At 56.1% G+C, this 17,183-nt stretch overlaps 7 protein-coding genes across 7 annotated transcripts; 3 read left to right on the plus strand and 4 right to left on the minus strand.

Annotated features, from left to right (window-relative positions):
• Positions 1–1,551: 1,551 nt before the first annotated feature.
• On the minus strand, positions 1,552–4,195 carry GUITHDRAFT_140914 (hypothetical protein; the record flags this gene model as incomplete). The annotated part of the gene is made up of 4 exons (XM_005829674.1): positions 1,552–1,852; positions 1,940–1,989; positions 2,094–2,833; positions 2,863–4,195. 4 exons carry the CDS (start codon positions 4,193–4,195, stop codon positions 1,552–1,554), a joined length of 2,424 nt encoding a protein of 807 aa, XP_005829731.1.
• Positions 4,196–6,319: 2,124 nt separating this feature from the next.
• GUITHDRAFT_111123 (hypothetical protein) lies at positions 6,320–7,906 on the plus strand (the record flags this gene model as incomplete). Its single annotated transcript, XM_005829675.1, has 8 exons — positions 6,320–6,349; positions 6,400–6,579; positions 6,697–6,867; positions 7,052–7,140; positions 7,257–7,410; positions 7,447–7,559; positions 7,605–7,662; positions 7,817–7,906. The coding sequence occupies 8 exons, from the start codon at positions 6,320–6,322 to the stop codon at positions 7,904–7,906; spliced, it is 885 nt and encodes a 294-aa protein (XP_005829732.1).
• A 142-nt stretch (positions 7,907–8,048) lies between these two features.
• On the minus strand, positions 8,049–8,950 carry GUITHDRAFT_140916 (hypothetical protein; the record flags this gene model as incomplete). Its single annotated transcript, XM_005829676.1, has 2 exons — positions 8,049–8,860; positions 8,887–8,950. 2 exons carry the CDS (start codon positions 8,948–8,950, stop codon positions 8,049–8,051), a joined length of 876 nt encoding a protein of 291 aa, XP_005829733.1.
• A 603-nt stretch (positions 8,951–9,553) lies between these two features.
• Positions 9,554–10,561, plus strand: GUITHDRAFT_164011 (hypothetical protein). Its single transcript, XM_005829677.1, has 5 exons — positions 9,554–9,610; positions 10,026–10,144; positions 10,195–10,220; positions 10,264–10,360; positions 10,405–10,561. The coding sequence occupies exons 1-5, from the start codon at positions 9,568–9,570 to the stop codon at positions 10,486–10,488; spliced, it is 369 nt and encodes a 122-aa protein (XP_005829734.1). The 5' UTR covers positions 9,554–9,567; the 3' UTR covers positions 10,489–10,561.
• A 45-nt stretch (positions 10,562–10,606) lies between these two features.
• On the minus strand, positions 10,607–13,145 carry GUITHDRAFT_140918 (hypothetical protein; the record flags this gene model as incomplete). Its single annotated transcript, XM_005829678.1, has 14 exons — positions 10,607–10,638; positions 10,669–10,738; positions 10,843–11,058; positions 11,156–11,230; positions 11,255–11,410; positions 11,454–11,570; positions 11,733–11,930; positions 12,016–12,103; positions 12,157–12,263; positions 12,306–12,545; positions 12,596–12,710; positions 12,761–12,802; positions 12,849–13,053; positions 13,100–13,145. 14 exons carry the CDS (start codon positions 13,143–13,145, stop codon positions 10,607–10,609), a joined length of 1,707 nt encoding a protein of 568 aa, XP_005829735.1.
• A 1,566-nt stretch (positions 13,146–14,711) lies between these two features.
• Positions 14,712–16,602, plus strand: GUITHDRAFT_111127 (hypothetical protein; the record flags this gene model as incomplete). The annotated part of the gene is made up of 5 exons (XM_005829679.1): positions 14,712–15,216; positions 15,260–15,350; positions 15,402–15,519; positions 15,564–15,602; positions 15,652–16,602. 5 exons carry the CDS (start codon positions 14,712–14,714, stop codon positions 16,600–16,602), a joined length of 1,704 nt encoding a protein of 567 aa, XP_005829736.1.
• GUITHDRAFT_153432 (hypothetical protein) lies at positions 16,583–17,182 on the minus strand. The gene has a single exon (XM_005829680.1). It carries the CDS (start codon positions 16,979–16,981, stop codon positions 16,730–16,732), a length of 252 nt encoding a protein of 83 aa, XP_005829737.1. The 5' UTR covers positions 16,982–17,182; the 3' UTR covers positions 16,583–16,729.
• Between the last annotated feature and the right edge of the window lies 1 nt (position 17,183).

Raw genomic sequence — 17,183 nt, forward strand, 5'->3', positions numbered from 1 at the left:
CACTCGTCCTTCCATCCCGTCCACGCTCGTCTCCTCGCCCCCTCGCCTCGTCTCGCCTCTCTTTGTCTGGTCTCTCTCCCTGTCCTCTGCTTCCACACGACCCTCTCTGCCCAGGCCTCCAGCTGAGCTTGCATCAAGCTTCTGACCTGGCGGTGAGGGGCGGCCTTTCCGTCGTCATTGCGCTCCTTTGCCCATCCCTGCCAAGCCTCGAAGTGCGCCCTCCTCTCCCGCCGCCCCCGACGATCTCCCAGCTGCCGCCCCAGGCGCATCTCCTCTGCCTTGGCCCTCCTCCTCAGCCTCCAGGCCCTTATGTACCCTCCCAGCCTCCGCCCTCCCAAGACCTCTCGTAGCCTCTCCCCCCTCTTGCTTCTCTCTTCCCTGTCTGCCAGCCCCGCTGCCAGCCCTTCCCACCCTCCTCGCATCAGCCCTAGCGCCTGGCGTGCCCCCCTCCTCTCAGCCTGCCGTCTCCTCTCCCGGCTGGCGGCCCATGCCCCCTTCCAGTCCCTGAACGCTTCCTCCTGCCGCCCTTCTATCTCCGCCTCTCCCTCCGCCTCTCGCGCTCGCAGCAGGCCCTCCACCGCCCTCCCCCGTGCTCGCCCGGCCTCTCCGACTGCCGCCCACGCCTCAAGCGCCTTGCCCAGCCTCTGCGTCCTCCCCCGCGCCTCAGCCCTCGCCCTCGCCCTCGCCCTTCTCCGCCCTTGCATGCTCCCTTCCTGCCATGCCCTCACCAGCCGCCTTGCTTCTGCCTCCTCCTGGCAGCGTGCAAGGCTCGCAAGGATCCTCCTCCCCTCTGCCTTGGTCGCGCACTCGTCCTTCCATCCCGGCCACGCTCGTCTCCTCGCCCCCTCGCCTCGTCTCGCCTCTCTTTGTCTGGTCTCTCTCCCTGTCCTCTGCTTCCACACGACCCTCTCTGCCCAGGCTGCCAGCGGCCGGGCTGCAAGCGACAAGTACAGCCGAGGCCGAATGCCTTTGCTCCAGCGCCTGGCTCGATTCGACTCCTCCTGCCAAGCCTCGAAGTGCGCCCTCCTCTCCCGCCGCCCCCGACGATCTCCCAGCTGCCGCCCCAAGCGCATCTCCTCTGCCTTGGCCCTCCTCCTCAGCCTCCAGGCCCTTATGTACCCTCCCAGCCTCCGCCCTCCCAAGACCTCTCGTAGCCTCTCCCCCCTCTTGCTTCTCTCTTCCCTGTCTGCCAGCCCCGCTGCCAGCCCTTCCCACCCTCCTCGCATCAGCCCTAGCGCCTGGCGTGCCCCCCTCCTCTCAGCCTGCCGTCTCCTCTCCCGGCTCGCGGCCCATGCCCCCTTCCAGTGTTCCAATGACATGTGTTTCAATTCGATTTCGTTTCGTTTCTGTTTTTCGTACATTCTTTTGATTTTCCGTATTTCATGTTTTGATTGTAGTTGTATGGAGGTCCATTGTTTCCATGCTGCTTCTGCATGATGTTTGTCGTTCTTGACTTGGATTCGTGTTTGAATTCTTGCTACTTGTTTTGCGATGTGGGTTGTTTCTTTCCACATCGAGAAGACTGTAGCTGATGTTGTCGCACTGGTCACGCTAATGATTGTTGTCTTGTTTTTGACTCGTTCCACCAGCTTCAAAAGGAACGCGAGGTAGAGTTGCTGTCTTCGCCTTGTCTTCGTCAAGACTCTCCAGCTCTCCGACCTCTCGTTTTTCATCTTCTCCTCTATTGCCATCCATCGCATCCGAAGTAGCAGCAGCCCCGCATTGAGGCATGTCAAGTGCCACCCTTGAAGCATCCGCCTGCTCAATCGCTGAGCTCGACCGGCTTGTCTCAGGCTCACAGTCCCTGCCATCCTCTTGGTCACAAGTGTCACTCGCTGCCATCGCTTGGCTGCTGTCAGCAACATCAACCGTCTCCGCGTCTCCTCAAGTCGCCCATCTCTCTGGGAAGAAGCAGCAGCACTGATCACCAGCAGTTCACCTGTCGACGACCATCTCCTGCTCCACATCCGCAGCCTCGCTTGTAGCCTCCTGCCATCGGCGTCTGCCGTATGACTCGACCACCGAAGGAAGCATCTCAGAACTCTCCGCTCTTCCCTCCTCCGCCACCATCCTTCCATTCTTCTCCTTCCCACCCGTCGCCGTCTAGAATGAGCACTCCACATAGCGACGGCTCTCTTGGCCAGACTTTTTCGTCGCTTCAGGGCCTGCAGCATGAGCGTCTTGCGCGACCTCAGAGACGAGAACGAGTGAGACCAGGCGGTCAGGACAGACTTGGAGAGGCGAAGCCTTCGAGCGACGTCAAACCTCCTGGTGAGAACCTTGTGCTCCTTTCTCGCCAGACAACATGCGTGCAAGGCATGAAACGACGTCTTGTACCTCCTGTTTCTCGAGTTGACTTGCAAGCGAGCAGCAGCCTGATGGGTATCCGCTAGGAGCCTCCATTCCTCCACCACCTTCGTCATTCTCTGCCTGCTTGTTCGCCTCCACACCTGCTGCATCACGAGCAGCAAGAAGGCTACGGATGCACTACGACTGCATGCCAGCGATCGCCAAGCAAAGAAGGAGCTGACGAGTCGCGTTCGCTCCCAGCGCGTAGAGATCCTCACTTGCCTGACCGTGAGTGACGAGTGAGCTGCCCCGCGCTTCTTCCACCTCTCCATCGCAGCTCTGCTCCTCTCCCTCTTCCTTCGATCGTAAGATCGAGCAACAAGTCGAGCTAGCACTCCTGCTTGACGAGCGCGTAGCATCAAGGCATGAAGCACTCGTCGCATCTCAATCATCAGCCGCATGGCGTGGACGTAGGTGAGAGACGCCTGTCTCGCTAGAGCAGGATCTTTGTACCAAGCAGGAGGAGCTCCAAACATCAAACCCCCTAGGAGCAATGCAGCGAATGTCTCAGACTTGCGCGGCAAATCTGCCCAACAGAAAGGTGGGACAGCAGTAGCGCGACAAGCGAGAAAGACTTGAAGACGGAGAAAGCTGGAGGGGGAGGAGAGCGAAGGACTTGCTGGTAGACTTGAAGCTTCCACAAGAGCATGACAGTGTTCAAGCGATGCCTCGCCTGCTTCCGCTTTGCCTCCTCCACAGCACGATCTGTCAAAATCTTTTCGGACATCAGATGGCAAATGCGATGAAGCAACCATCGACGAAACCAAAACAACAAGCAAGTGAGGCCAAGGCTCTTGGACAGTCGCGCAGACAACTGGGACCTTCGATGAACTTGTTTCCAGTCTCTTAGGGTTTGGTCGCAGAGGACGAGGCAGTGTCGCTGAGCGATGCGTCTTTCAAGTATCTTGAGCCGTCGTGAGCAGCACGAGTAGCGCCAACAAGAGAAGCATCTCCTCTTCTGCAACGAGTCTCTGATCCTCTCCTCCTCCCGTTCCTTAACTCGCTTCTTCCAACCTCTCATCGTCTTTGCTTGCAGGGCGACATGGCTTGCTAGGCTGCTCTGCCGATGCTTCTTCTCGCAGAATCGATTCCACGCGCACCAAGCGTGAGCAAGAGACAAACGCGACAGACGCTCGCAGAGCCTCTGCGTGGCCTCTCGTCGGCTCTGACGGAGCTTGACAGAGATTATCTTGTCCTTCCACTGAAACATCGCCCTGCTGGCGTACAGCGAGGGCAAGACTAGCTCAGCTTTGTGGAGAGCTGACACCACGGGGTAGCGATGAGCTCCGACGTACCCGTTGAAAGCTTCTGCTTCCACCATCTTGATGAGGTTGTGCTGAATATGCAAGGACGTCTGAGGAGGAGGAAGAACGCGATGCTGCAAGCTCAGAGTGCGGAAGTTCTGGAGGAGAAGCCACTGCGAGCTGAGAAGGTTTCGGATGGATGAATGCTCTGCAATAGCTCGCCTTAGACGCTGGAGCGACTGATCTGCCTTGTGAAGCACCAGGAGCGTTAGCCTGCCGTCCTTGCTCAGGATCGCTTCCCTCCATGACCTCCAAGTCTCCTTAGTCCTCGCGTATCGGCGTGCTGAGTGAAAGATCCCCAAGTTCACCAGCAGCACCCACCACCGCCAGACCCGCTTGAGCCCTTGAGCTCCCAGTCTCGTGCCTTCCCTCTTGTAACATGATCCTTCACTGACTCCTCGATGCTCCTGGATGGCTGAGCACCATGCGGCAAGCACAGCATATGCAGTCTTACGCGAGGCAAACCACTTGAGACGACTTATCTCTGTCTCGATGAGGACCGTTGAATCCCATCGCTGCTGCCCCTGCACAAGGAAAGACATGACGAAGGCCCGGTCTAGACTAAGTTTTCAAGCCGTGAATGCTTCAAGTCCGCAGCAGCATAAGACAAAGTTCTTGCTCCCTACCTCTCGTTCCCGCCCCCCCTGCCCGCAGGCTCCACTATCATTGTCCGAGTCTCCCACGCGCTTGTCCCACAAGCGCGTGGGAGACGGGGTGAGGTGTCTCTCCCATGTCTCTCCCACGCGCCGCTCTCAGGCTGGGCCCATGCTCGGCGCTCAGTCAGGCTTCCAGTCCCATCAAGCTGTGCCAAACTCTGTCATCTTCCGAACATCACAAAAAAAAAAAAAAATTCGCCGTGTGATGCGCGGGGATGCGGTCCCGAGGCTCCCGGAGTCCGGGGCCGGGGAATCCGACGGACTCGATCGGCCCGGTGACCGCTCGGACCGTCGGGCGCCCGGGCCCGGGGCCCGCGGCGGCCGGGACTGGCGGGCTCTCCCGAATGCCGCGGCTACTGCTAGGGCCTGATTGCCAAGTTGTCCGGGTTTATCATGGGTCCGATCGGACTGAGGCTTTCGCCGGGTCACGGCCCGGGCCACGGCCCGGCCCGTTGTCGGACTATTCAATTGCCGGGCGGGCTGAGTCCGTCACTATGTCACCGTAGGCTCGATGGCGTATCACGGTTCAACGGTCAAGGGCAGTTGGTTTCAAGTAAAGCCAGTGACTTGTTGAACCGGCCGCCGGCCGCACAGACTCACCGTCCCGTGCTGTCAGTGACTCTTTGAATAAGTTTGGGGGACAGCAGCCTAACGGTTCACGGTTCAACGGTTGGCAGGATGGGGCCGGGCTTCAACGGCGACTAGGCCCTCGGAGTTGGCAAAGGTAAGTTAACTTTAAGTAAACTTGAACTTCGGAACTGGTTTAGGGTTTAGGGTTCTGAAACTACGTAAGTGGCCCGGCGGCGTCGGCCGGCCGGCCGGCCGGCCCGGGCACTGACGGGCACCCGACTGAGTGTCCCAGTCCGGGTTTAGTCGGCCGGGAAAGTTTCTTTAGGTCGCCGCTGGGCTGCTCCGACTGTCCCAAGGCAACTCACCCCTTCGTCCTTCTCGAGGGAAATGAGGTGGGTGGTGGGTTGGAAAAAGGGGGGTAGGGGTGGTAGCGAAATGCAGGCAAGGCTCAAAGAGCGGGACAGGAAGCCGGTCAAGCACGCGAAGGGGTTGGGGGTAAAAGAAGGGGTGGTATCAGTCAGAAAGGGGGTAGGGGTATGAACAACTGGCGGGGGTGGGGTGCAGATGTGGCAAAGGACACAGGGGATATGAGGGGTGGGTAGAAGATTCTAGGAATGTGGGGTAGGTGATGAGAAGGTTCGAAGGGGGCGATGAGGGGTAGGGGTGGGGTAGATGGTATTTCATATCGGCGGAGACCCAAAGCAGAGAAAATGATGGAGACAGAAAGCACGAGAGAAGACGAAGAGAGCGAGGGGGAGACTGTGAGAGGAAGTGAAGCGATCAATGAGTCAGAGGGAAAGACTGAAGCAATGAGGTGAAGAGAGGAGAACAGTGAGATGATCAGGTCAAAAGATTAGGAGGATGTGGATGAACAATAGGCAGAGTGAGGATGGAGATCTTGGGAGTTGGAGGAAGGTATGGGAAAAGATAGCAAGCAGCATGGTATCTGTGGAATTAGGTGTAAGATGAATGACGGGAACGAGAGCACAGCAAGAGGTGAACATCGAAGAGAGAGAGGAAAATGGGTAGATTCTTTTGAAGAGCACAACAGTGAGTGCGTCAGGATGTAGTGTGGGAGTGAACTACTTCAGATACCAGGTATGATGCAAAAGAGTGTTGTTTCAACCAAAACCAAGTGTGCGAACTGCTGAGATAAGAGATCAGAGAGTTGTAGAGGACAAAATTTTCTAGAAACTCACGTGGTGGGAGCGCAAAAAAAGTAGGGCGAGAGTCGTGAAGAACGATAACCAGGGTGTAGATTGGCAGGAGAAGGAGTAAAACAGCTTAGAATGTGTCTTTTTGTTGTCCGATGAAAATTTAGGTGTCAGTAAGGAGAGCAGATGACTGAAAACCATTCATGGGGAGCACATTCTAATGTATTATGCAATAGTGATTGTTGCGATGCGGAGCGAGTGATGGTTTCGGTCGCAGATACCTTGAATGATGCATGAAAGTTGCCACAAACGACAGGTGAGGGCGACGAGAGCTGGTGTGAAGCTGTCATGTGCTGACATGTCCAGGAGCAGGTTACAGAAGAAGAAGTCTACAGCAGGAGAGCACATTGCACCAAGGGTCTCGGACACAAGATGAGCTTCCAACGCCCACGAGAGTGGACGTCAGTCCCGGAGTACAACGATATCATCGATCGGCTTTTTTCTGTGTGGGACAACTCGCCTTCTGCTCAGGAAGACTGGAAATCTGTGAGTAGAATCAAGTTTGATTCGGCTCCCTGGATACCTTGACGCTCTTCTTTCCCTCATCCCCTTGATACCTCGACGCTCTTCTTTCCCTCCCGTTGCACTTCTGACTGGTCATAGGTGAGAGGAGGAGAATCACATGTGGTGGACATTCAGCCTGATCTGCATGGGCCGGTCAAGATGGCGAGAGGTCAAGGCTTTATCCGCGCTACCCCGCAAGAAGTCTTCCAGGTCCTCCTTCACGTGGAGCGACGGCCGGATTGGGATGATCTTTGTGACTACGGGAGCCAAGTAAGAGAAGGCGGAGTAGGGAGGGATGGAAGAAGCTTGGGAGGGAGGGATGGCAGAAGCTTGGGAGGGAGGGATGGCAGAAGCTTGGGAGGGAGGGACGGGAGAAGCTTGGGAGGGAGGGAGGGATGGCAGAAGCATGGGTCAACTCACTGAAGCTTGGGTCAACTCACTCACTCTTGCTCAGGTTCGCCAGCTTGGGGACAACGCGGACATTGTTTATCTGTCTTATCAAGGAAAGTTGGGAGTGTGCGCGAGAGACCTCTGCCTCCTCAGGTGCGGGAGAGGATGCGCAGAAGGGGATGGGGGGATGGGGGGATGGGGTGGGTGGTGAAGGAGTTGGGGAGTTGGGGAGTGGGCTTGGAGAGAAGTTGCGGTGACTCCACTGGCAGAGGTTGGCTTCAGAACCCTGACGGCAGCGCGATCCTAGTTGCCCATTCGATAGAGTGCGGGGATGTTCCGAAAGTAGCGGGGAAGGTGAGAGCTGGGCAAGAGAACGAGGATGGGATGGGAGACGAGGAGCAGGGAGTGGGAGAGGGGACATGGGTGTTGAAGGAAGGGAACACAACTGACTGTGAGCAGGTGAGAGCAGAGTGTCACGACTGCGCGTACATGATCACGCCGATGGAGGACGGATGTTTGTTCTCGTATGCCATTCAGCTGGACATGAAGGGATACGTTCCTCTCTTCTTCTCGTGAGTCCCAACATATGTTGGTGTGCCAGTCTGACAGCCGAGCAGGAATCTCATTCAAACTCAACACCCTCTTATCATCTCCATGCTCAGAAAAAACCTCGAGGTGAGCTTGCTGTCTATCTTGCCCTGGCTCTTGCTTCATCCTCTTCCTTTGTTTCCTTGGCACTCACATTCAGCTTCAAGGGCGATGGATCGAGGAGCAACCAACTGAACTCTTGAATGTAAATAAAGCAACTGATCTTCGTTGTCGCTTGTAGATCCCGTCAATTGTATTGGTCTCACATGTCCCCGATTCACATGACAGCTGCCTTGCGATCCGGGTTGGCAAGCGATCAGCATACAAGTAGCAAGAGCTCTTCTCCCTGAGCATCTCGTGCAGTTTTGCGTATGTAGGACGTCACTGATACAGTCACATCATGTTCCTGAAACTTGACCGCACCCTTGCAGTTCTAGAACTGTGTAACAGACAGGCAGGCACAGGAGACGGGATCACTTGCACGTGCCTTCAGTTGAAGAACATCCTAGTTTCTGTCGTACCAGCGATGGACGGACAACGTATGCAAGGAGCGCTCTTTCCTCGCTGGCTCGTCCTATCAGGACATCCGTCGGCAGGTCTGCTGGCGCCTGCAGCAACTTGGTTGCTCCATGCGGCGTGACAAGATAAGCATGAGAGCCCCAGTCGCTTTTCTTCACGGCCTCTACACACCCCGACAAGAAGAAGGCGGCTGGTCTTTGGATCCACTTCATCTCCTTCCCGTACACTTCACGTCGCACGTCTTCAAGGCCAGAACTTCCTGCTACATCGGACACGCCCAGCAGCATCAGGTCCCATGGTAGGCAACCAGAGACAGCCGAGTCGTTGCGGCACATGTCTCTTCCTGAATGGCATTCTCGCACGCTGCCGGACCACCAGGAAGAGAGCACGCGTCCTTCTCTCTCCGTGAACTCAGCATCGTCCTCCAGCACCAGACAGACCCCTTGCTCATCTCTGCAGCTTCGCCAGATCATCCGAGCCCCCGCCAAGTTGGCGAGTCGACCCCAAGCAGGTCGCCCTCGACCTCGGAAGAGCTCCTCTCCCAGCTCTCGCTTGATTTCCTGCGGGCTGTCAGCGAGGGACAGCTTCCGGATCTTCACCTCCTCTTGTGAGTAATGGAGCCCCTTGGTCTTGACAGCGATGGCCGCAGGAAGGAAGCAGAGCTGTTGCAACGTACGGAGGCGGCGCGCTTGAAATGCCTCGAAGCGTTGAGGGGCGTGAGGATGAAGACGATGGAGAAAGGCAGAGCTGAAAGAGAAGTCGAATGCTGATCAGCAGGCAGACATATTCGACCTGCCGGCTGTTGGTCGTCTGCCAATACCAAGAGGCTCGTAATTATGAACACAAGCAGAATCATCTGGAACAATCAGAACAAGAAAAAGAATGGTGGCGATTGGGAAAATGAAGAAGATTAAAGGAAATGAGAGGAGAGGAGACGAGATGAGATGAGATGAGATGAGATGAGATGAGAGGAGAGGAGACGAGACGAGATGAGATGAGATGAGATGAGATGAGAGGAGAGGAGAGGAGAGGAGAGGAGACGAGAGGAGACGAGATCAGATGAGACGAGATGAGATGAGAGGAGAGGAGAGGAGATGAGATGAGATGAGATGAGAGGAGAGGAGATGAGATGAGATGAGATGAGATGAGATGAGAGGAGAGGAGAGGAGATGAGATGAGATGAGATGAGAGGAGATGAGATGAGATGAGATGAGACGAGATGAGAGGAGATGAGATGAGATGAGATGAGAGGAGAGGAGATGAGATGAGATGAGAGGAGATGAGATGAGATGAGAGGAGAGGAGATGAGACGAGATGAGACGAGATGAGACGAGATGAGTTGAGATAGCGGGAGATTTATTCCTGTTTATTGACTGATTTAGGTCACCCGGGGCTAGGGGTAGGGGGTAGGGGGTAGGGGGTAGGGGGTAGGGGACGGGTGAAAGGTTGTGAGGTGTCCGAAACCATACGACGATGACGATGAAGAAGATGATGATGGTGATGATGGCGATGGCAGGTGATGGGAGGAGGAGGAGGAGGAGAGGAAGAGAACTATGGTGTGAAGATTGACATGAAGAAGAGGCAAAGGATGACAGGATGAATGAGAGGATGAGGGGGCTATCAGAAAGGAAGACACGTCAGGGAGATTCTGGGAGGCGGGAGGGGTGAAGGGAGGGGAAGAATGAGGAAGGGAAACGCGAGTATGGTAGGGAAGGTCAAGAACGCATGTAGGTCATAAGAATGCGATAAACATGCACGACCTTCAAGATAGGTGACATTCTACTTCGCCTTGGAGCGATATGAAACCATTGAGAGGATTCGGCTTACAGATAGACGAGAGACGACTTTGAACTTGACGACTTTGATTTCATATAGTGTGATGCTCTACATTGGAATCTTTCAATGTTCTTTCCTCCTGAAGTATTTGTCAGTCATCTGCCACACTGCCAACGCCATCTCCGCGACCGCCAACCACATCTTGGTCAAGGAGGAGGCCAAATGCCTGGAGCTGAAGAAGAGCATCGAGTCGGCTTCGGACGTTCTCAGCAAGGTATCCTTGCTCGCTTGGTCCTCTTCAACTGAACGTCTGTTTGCCTTCAGTTCCAAGAAGTCGCCAAGGAGCACAGGTGCGCACTATCAAAGTGCAAGCAACCCTCTCACTCCTTGCAGTACCTGCCCTTCTGGCAAGAACGGAGGGTCGCTGGGTGAGTTTGGGCCGGGTCAGATGGTCAAGGAGTTTAATGATGTTGTTTTCACCACCGGCAAGGTGAGGATCGTCAAGGCCATGCTGGTCGGTGACGGACATGGCAGGTCGGCAAAGTTGAAGGCCCCGTGCAGACTCAGTTTGGTTATCACTTGATCTTGATCACGAAACGAGGCAACGAAGCCATGTAACTTGTCTTATCTTCATCTCCTTTTTCTTCTCGTAAGGCTTGCTGGAGGTCCTGATAGTAAAAGACTCTATTTTACTTGGGCATGAGCTTGCCTCTCCTGTTTGTGTCGCAGACATTCACTAGCTGCTCGGTAAGATTGGGACGGAGAGCCCTGCACGTCGCGTCAGCTTCTTCTCGTCACCTTGCGCCAAGCTCTTTACCTTCCACTGCGACAGCATGCCTTCCGCTCCCTCCAAGTCGTTCTGCTTGATCTGACCAACGGTTGTCACAAGCACTCCCTCCCTCCCTCCCTCCCTCCCTCCCTCCCTCCCTCCCTCCCTCTCTTTCACTCTGCCTCTCCCTCTCTGATCCCTACCAGGATCAGCGCCATGCTTGCCAGCGTATCTGCGTCAGGTACAACACCGTCCTCCTTCATAGCCTTGAATACTTGGTCCGCAGTCGCAAACTGCGAATGCAGCATGGCCATCTCGAGGAGGGCGTTGTTAAGGTAAACTAGGCGTTGCATCAAGAGGGGCTCGTAGAGGTTCTTGCGGTACTTCTCCAAGAAGAGAGGGTAGAAGGTAGAGAACATCTGCACAGAATCAGAGAAAAAGTCTCTCACCCACCTCCCTCTCGCCGCCCCCACCTCCCTGCCTCCCTCTCTCCTCCCTGCCTTCCCGCCCCCCCACCATCAGTGTGTGGTTGAAGTCCCTCCGCCCTGCTGAGAGCATCCAGGTCGCGATGGAGCAGGGCGTCCGCAAGGCCTGCGAGTCTCGTCACGATATAACAAGCGCTGCGTCCTCACTCGCCTCAATGTCTTGAAGCACGCTACACGGGTTTGACAGCATGAACGTTTCGGCGGCTTTCAGGCGAAAGGCGTTGATGGAGGCCTTGCGGATGGCGTCAAAGGAGGGGAGGAGGAGTTGTCGATCCATCTCCGAGACCTGACGGCCACGTCACTCCTGCCTTTGCCCTCTTGTCCCTCACAAAGAGAAGCGCGTGTTGCGCGTTCCCTGCGCTCATGAGGGAGATGAAGTAGACTTCCCGACAGGAGTGCGAGGGCTTGAACCCGTAGGCTCCATACTGCTCCCACATGGCCGTGATCTGTTGCTACCCCGTCAGGCTGGTTGACCGCACGGAGCGACGGACAGACATGTAATTTTTTGACGCTGGTGGCGAGCGAGATGAGAAGTTGCTTGAAAAAAGTCTCGTGCATCTGGTGCACCTCCAACCGTCACTCCCAGGCAGCAACACCAACACCCAGACCTCTTCTGCCTCCCCTTCGCCCTGCCCCTCCACCGAGGGAGGGCTTGACTCCGTCTTGGTCCCGGCTATCACGGAGAGGTAGATCTCCCAGACCGGCAGGATCGCGCGAGCATAGCCTGCCGAGATGGCTGTAGCGAGGATGAGCTCCAAGACATCCCGGCGCATAAAGTAGTCGCGGTGAGGAGTGACGAGTATGACCTTGACGATGAGGTAGAGATAATTCACTGTCAGCTGCTCCACCAGCCCATGTCAACCAGCCGTGACAAGAGGAGATGTGAGGCACCTTGGAGTTGAGAATCTTTAGCTTCAACGACGTGCAGTCAAGACCATGCTTTGCCTTGAAGGCATACAGCTCCATGAGCATGTCAAACCTTGGCGAGCGTCACAACGAGACACCCACGACAATCACTTGGCTCGTCCTCACCTCGAATTGGGGATTGTATTCTCAAGCATTTCGGCAACTTCTGCAGGCAGGGTATTGTGCTTCTCCATCACCGCCTGATACTGGAGCAGCGGCTCGAGCCGACCGGACTGGGACATTCCTCACTTACAGCAGGCAAGGGATCCACCTACCTTGACGGCGCAATTGATGAGGGTCTTGAAAGGCAGCCCATCCATGAGCACGTCTCTCTCATGGTAAAGTATGTACTCCAGCCAGAGCCGAGCTGAGTCGAACATCTTCATCGCCACCATCATGTTCATCGCCGTGTTGTAGTCCGACTCGATCAGCGGACTCTGGTGAAGGAAGCACTCGCGGCGGAGAATCTCCGACAGAGTCTCTATCTGTGCAGGTTTGAAGGATTTGAGCTTGGCCTGACATGCTCACATCATCGCTGGCAAGAAGCGACAAGGAAGAGGCTGACCAGGATGGTGTCTCGTATTGAGTCAAGGATCACCTCTTGTTGGAAGAGCTGCTGCGCTTCATGCACCGAATCGAGGGATTCAGCTTTGATCGTCACGTCCAACACGTGCCCCTGCCTGCCTCTCACCCGTCACATGCACTGCCCAGACTACCATGCTTAGCACACCAATCATTGCCGTTGTCCTCTTGCACTTGCTGGAAGACGATCCTGCAGCGAGACTAAGAGCATGGAGTACAGGTCAGCACAGCCTTACAAAGCCCCTGTTCTCGCGGTGATCCTCTTCAACCGCCATCCCTTACGCCCACAGAATCTCCCGAGTGCCTGCACAGTCACGCGGAAGGAGGACTCAGAAGCTTCTCTCTCCTTCGCACGAACTTTGCTGCGCCTTGGCAGCGAATAGGTGGACGGCAAGGAATGCTGAAGTGAAGCAGAGGCGGTCAAGGGCAGAGGGAAGCAGCCTGTCCAACAGTCACCAAGAAACGGCAATTACATGCGGCGACTCACCTGCTCCACGCAGCATCCATGGCAGAACTCTCCTCGCACAGTTCATGATGGCTCAATACATACACGTGCCTAGCAAGCGATGAGCCATGAAAGAGCAGCAAGAGAGAACGAGAAAGTCTCTAAGGACGAAAGAAAAGATTCAACTGGATGAGGCCTACATCACTTGATCCAAAATGCACGAGCCAGTGATGCAGGACGAGGTGGATGAGGGTCAGTGAGCGAATACAACGAGAGGCAGCACGATGATTATGTCGAATGACAGTGAACATATGAAACAAATCATTTCATATCTTCTCATCATCTGCCATGGGCTACGCTTCGTTTTGTTCCTTGGCCCCGCTCTGGTTTCTCTCTCAACCTCGGCCCCCACACCGAAAGTCTTCTACCAAGCTGTGGACCGCTTGCCACTCCCCTCAGCAACCATAGTATTCTTCGCCTTAATCTCGCCTTCACACTATGAATCCTTTCCCCTTCCTCAATAATTACATAATCAGCATCAACATATCCATCATCACCTCAATCAGCAGGAGCAGGAGCAGGAGCAGGAGCACCACTATCACTACCACCACCACCACCGTCAGCATCAGCATCAGCATCAGCACCAGCACTTGTGCCAGCATCAGCATCAGTATCAGCACCAGCATCAGCACCAGCATCATCATCAGCATCGTCGTCGTCGTCGTCCTCATCATCATCATCTTCTTCTTCTTCATCATCATCTTCTTCGTCGTCACCACCATCTTCATTTTCACCACCACCATCCTTCCCCCCCCCCCCCTCATCTTCCTCTTCCTCCTCCTCCTCCCCATCATCATCCTCCTCCTCCCCATCCTCCTCATCATCATCATCCTCCTCCTCCCCATCCTCCTCCTCCTCCTCCTCCTCATCATCATCCCCATCCTCCTCATCATCATCCTCATCATCATCATCATCATCCCCATCCTCCTCATCATCATCCTCATCATCATCATCATCATCATCATCCTCCTCATCGAGGTGTCTTCGCTACTTCGTGGCATTGCGGCTTATTGTCAGCGGCATGCGAGTTCTCTCTAGCACACAAATCTAGAATCCGAGTGGTCTAGAACAGAATCTAGAACAGAATCTAGAACAGAATTGAGTGACTCGGTGTCACATGTCCGAGCCCGGCCCGGAACTTGAGCCTCAGTTCACTTCCGACTCAGAGCGGCCCCGATGGGCCCGGTGGCAGTTATCGAAGGTAACGGATAGCGGGTAGGCCCTCTCATTGAGGTGCAGTTGTACACAACTGAGGTGGAGGACGAGGAGAGCCGCTTGAAGGAGGAGGAGGAAGAGGAGCCGCTGAGCCTTGGAGGAGGAGGAGCCTTGAAGGAGGAGGAGCCTTGCCCAGTGCCACCGAGGAGGAGGTGGCGCAGGAGGAAGAGGAGCCTGGGAGGAGGAGGTGGAGCAGGGCGGAGAGAATAATCGCTTAAAGAAGCAAGCTTGTAGGGAGGAGATGATGTCGGGAGAGATTTCGGAGACAGATTGGCAGAGACGATTCACGAGAGGGAGGAGGAGCCGTCAAGACTAGGCAGACCCGGCCTCCGCTGCTCTTGGGCTGCTTGTTCGTATCCTTGGCTCCCAGGCCTCTGCCATGAGTCGCAGAACAAGCTTGCCCTCGTCGCAATGGAATGCAGATTACATCAAGCAGGGGAACAAGTTCTGCCCCGTGCCTGAGTGGCAGGTCGTGGAGAGTTTGATGAAGATGCTTGAGGCTCCGGTTGCTCGCAATCGCAAGGACGTGCAGGATGGTCTGATGACGGAGAGGGACGCTGAGAGCGCCAAGGAGCTCGCCAAGGTGACTTCCAAGATCGGAATCCTCTCCATGCTCCCCCTCTACTCCCGCGTGCAGCTCTGCAAGACCATGAACTTGTCCAAGTACCGGAGTGACGCCAGCCCTCTCTTCACGCAGCACGAGTACAGCTCGCTCTACTTCATCTGCCTCGTCGGCTCCATCGAATGTACCTCAGCTGTTCTCGCCATGTCTGCCGCCGGCCTCACGCTCCTGGCAGGCGTTGGACTCATCCATCAGGGCACCGAGCATGAGACGCGCTGGAGCAGGAGGGTGGCGGCTGGCAAAGATCTCTGGGCAGAGCTTGGTGATGCTGCGAGGAGACGTTTAGCTGCATGACTAGCGTGCAGGGCTGGGAGGAGATCATGGCTGCGTCTGCTCGGGCTATCCTCAGCCCATACGCACAGGCTCGGTCCCCGCGACCACTGAGATCGCCAAGAGGTGAAGGAGTGGGAGAAGAGCATGCGGAGGTGATGCTGACTTGCATGGGAGGATGATGAAGCGCGTGTCCGGGTTCTGCTTCGTCCTCTCCATCTCCATGTCAGAGCTTCTTCGACAAATCAACGTCGACCCCTTCTACCTCAAGGCGATCCAGCTGGGCCTGCAGGAGGTGGCAGGCTGCTCGTCGCTCTTGGCGTCACTGACTGCTCGTAGATGGACGTGTTTGCTCACTGGGATGAACGAGACCTCCAGGTGACGCAGCTCGAGAGCTGCCGGTCAGACTCTGACGCGGGCGTGGCAGACGCTCTCCTTTCAGTTCCGTCGGCAGAAATTTCAGAGGGAGGAGGTGATAGTCTGCCGAGGCTCCAAGTCTCGCAGGTTCTACGTGGTCATCCGGGGCAAGGTGGAGCTCTCCTGGCCGCGAGCTGAGGCCCTCACGTACGGTCGCTTCCACCTGGAGCAGGCGATCAAGCAGGTCGTGTCTTCGGGGTCGCCTGACTCCTGCTTCGGCGAGGAGTCCATCTTGTCCGCTGCCTCCTCAGGTTGCGAGTACGACGCTAGGGTGATCACCAACTACGGATGCGAGCTGCTGTGGGCGGAGGCGAGTGAAGTGAAGGAGCTGCTTGCGGGGGAGACGCTTCTGAACCTCGCTGTCTTGTACAAGGCTAGGAAAGAGTCGCTCTCCTCGGGCCAGGCCACCGTCATGGCGGAGATGACGTGTGCTGCTGCGAGCGAGGAGTCAAAGAGTCCTGTGAGAGGGCGGGAGAAGAAGGGCTACTTCCTAAAGTTCGACCCCAAACCAGTGGACCCGGAGACCCCTGAACGAGGGCTGAGCCGATCCCTCGCTGACTTCTCCTCCCCCTCTGATACAGTGAGAGACCTCAAGCCACGCAGCCACGGGCTCTCTCTGACGCAGCGACAGTCAGGTGCCAAGTCGACAGGAGAAGAGATGCTGAGATCGAGCACCAAGCGGATACTCTTCACGAGTTTTGCGAGTGAGGAAGGGGAGGACGAGAGTGCTGGAAGGGGCGAAGGCGGAGACTCACTTCCAGCTCTCATCGACCTGGACCGGATCTACCGCAACAGAGAAACAAACATGCACATGCCCATCGAAGTCAAGGAGTCGAGGCTGACGCTCTACTACGCGTTGAACAAGAAGTTTGTCAGTCAGATGCTGCGAACTCTAGAGAAGAAGCGGAACATCGAGCGAGACTACAACCGCAAGGTCCTTGCACCCTCCGCTCCCAGGTGACGGCCAAAACATCGAGCGAGACTACAACCGCAAGGTCCTTGCACCCTCCGCTCCCAGGTGACGGCCAGACGGTGAAGGCTGGTCGGGGTGCCAGGGCAGGGGCAGGGGCAGAGGCAGGGACAGCAGTCTATCTCTGGGTTCGTGAGCAGCGGCCGATGAGAAGGACTGGAGGACGTGAGGATGTGAAGCTTGAAATGTCAGCAGCACCAGAGCGAGAGGTTCTGACACATGCTGAGGGCACTGAACCTAGCAGGGGCAGTGGCATTGGCAGGGGCAGTGGCAGGGGCAGGGGCAGGGGCAGGGGCAGGGGCAGGGGCAGGGGCAGTGGCAGTGGCAGTGGCAGGGGCAGTGGCAGGGGCAGTGGCAGGGGCAGGGGCATGATAAATCACAGAAACAACAAGGCAAGAAGATCGATCATGTGCGAGTTGAGCACATGCCAGACCTCGGAGGTCAGTCAAAGAGACAGGGAGATCGGGATGTCTCGGTACTCGCAGCTCGAGCTGATGGCAGTAGAGGAGGGTGGGGGACGTGAAGATGTTGATCAACAAGTTTATTGTACTGAATGAATACTCATAGTTGCA

Source organism: Guillardia theta (assembly GCF_000315625.1).
Source record: "Guillardia theta CCMP2712 unplaced genomic scaffold GUITHscaffold_50, whole genome shotgun sequence".
NCBI classification, from domain to species: domain Eukaryota; class Cryptophyceae; order Pyrenomonadales; family Geminigeraceae; genus Guillardia; species Guillardia theta.

Coding starts and splice junctions, on each gene's coding strand:
- GUITHDRAFT_164011 (XM_005829677.1), top strand. CDS start 9,568: ATGACGATGAAGAAGATGATGATGGTGATGATGGCGATGGCAG. Junction 9,611..10,025: donor GGTGATGATGGCGATGGCAG/GTGATGGGAGGA, acceptor AGTATTTGTCAG/TCATCTGCCACACTGCCAAC. Junction 10,221..10,263: donor GAAGTCGCCAAGGAGCACAG/GTGCGCACTATC, acceptor CACTCCTTGCAG/TACCTGCCCTTCTGGCAAGA.
- GUITHDRAFT_153432 (XM_005829680.1), bottom strand. CDS start 16,981: ATGCCCCTGCCCCTGCCACTGCCCCTGCCACTGCCCCTGCCACTGCCA.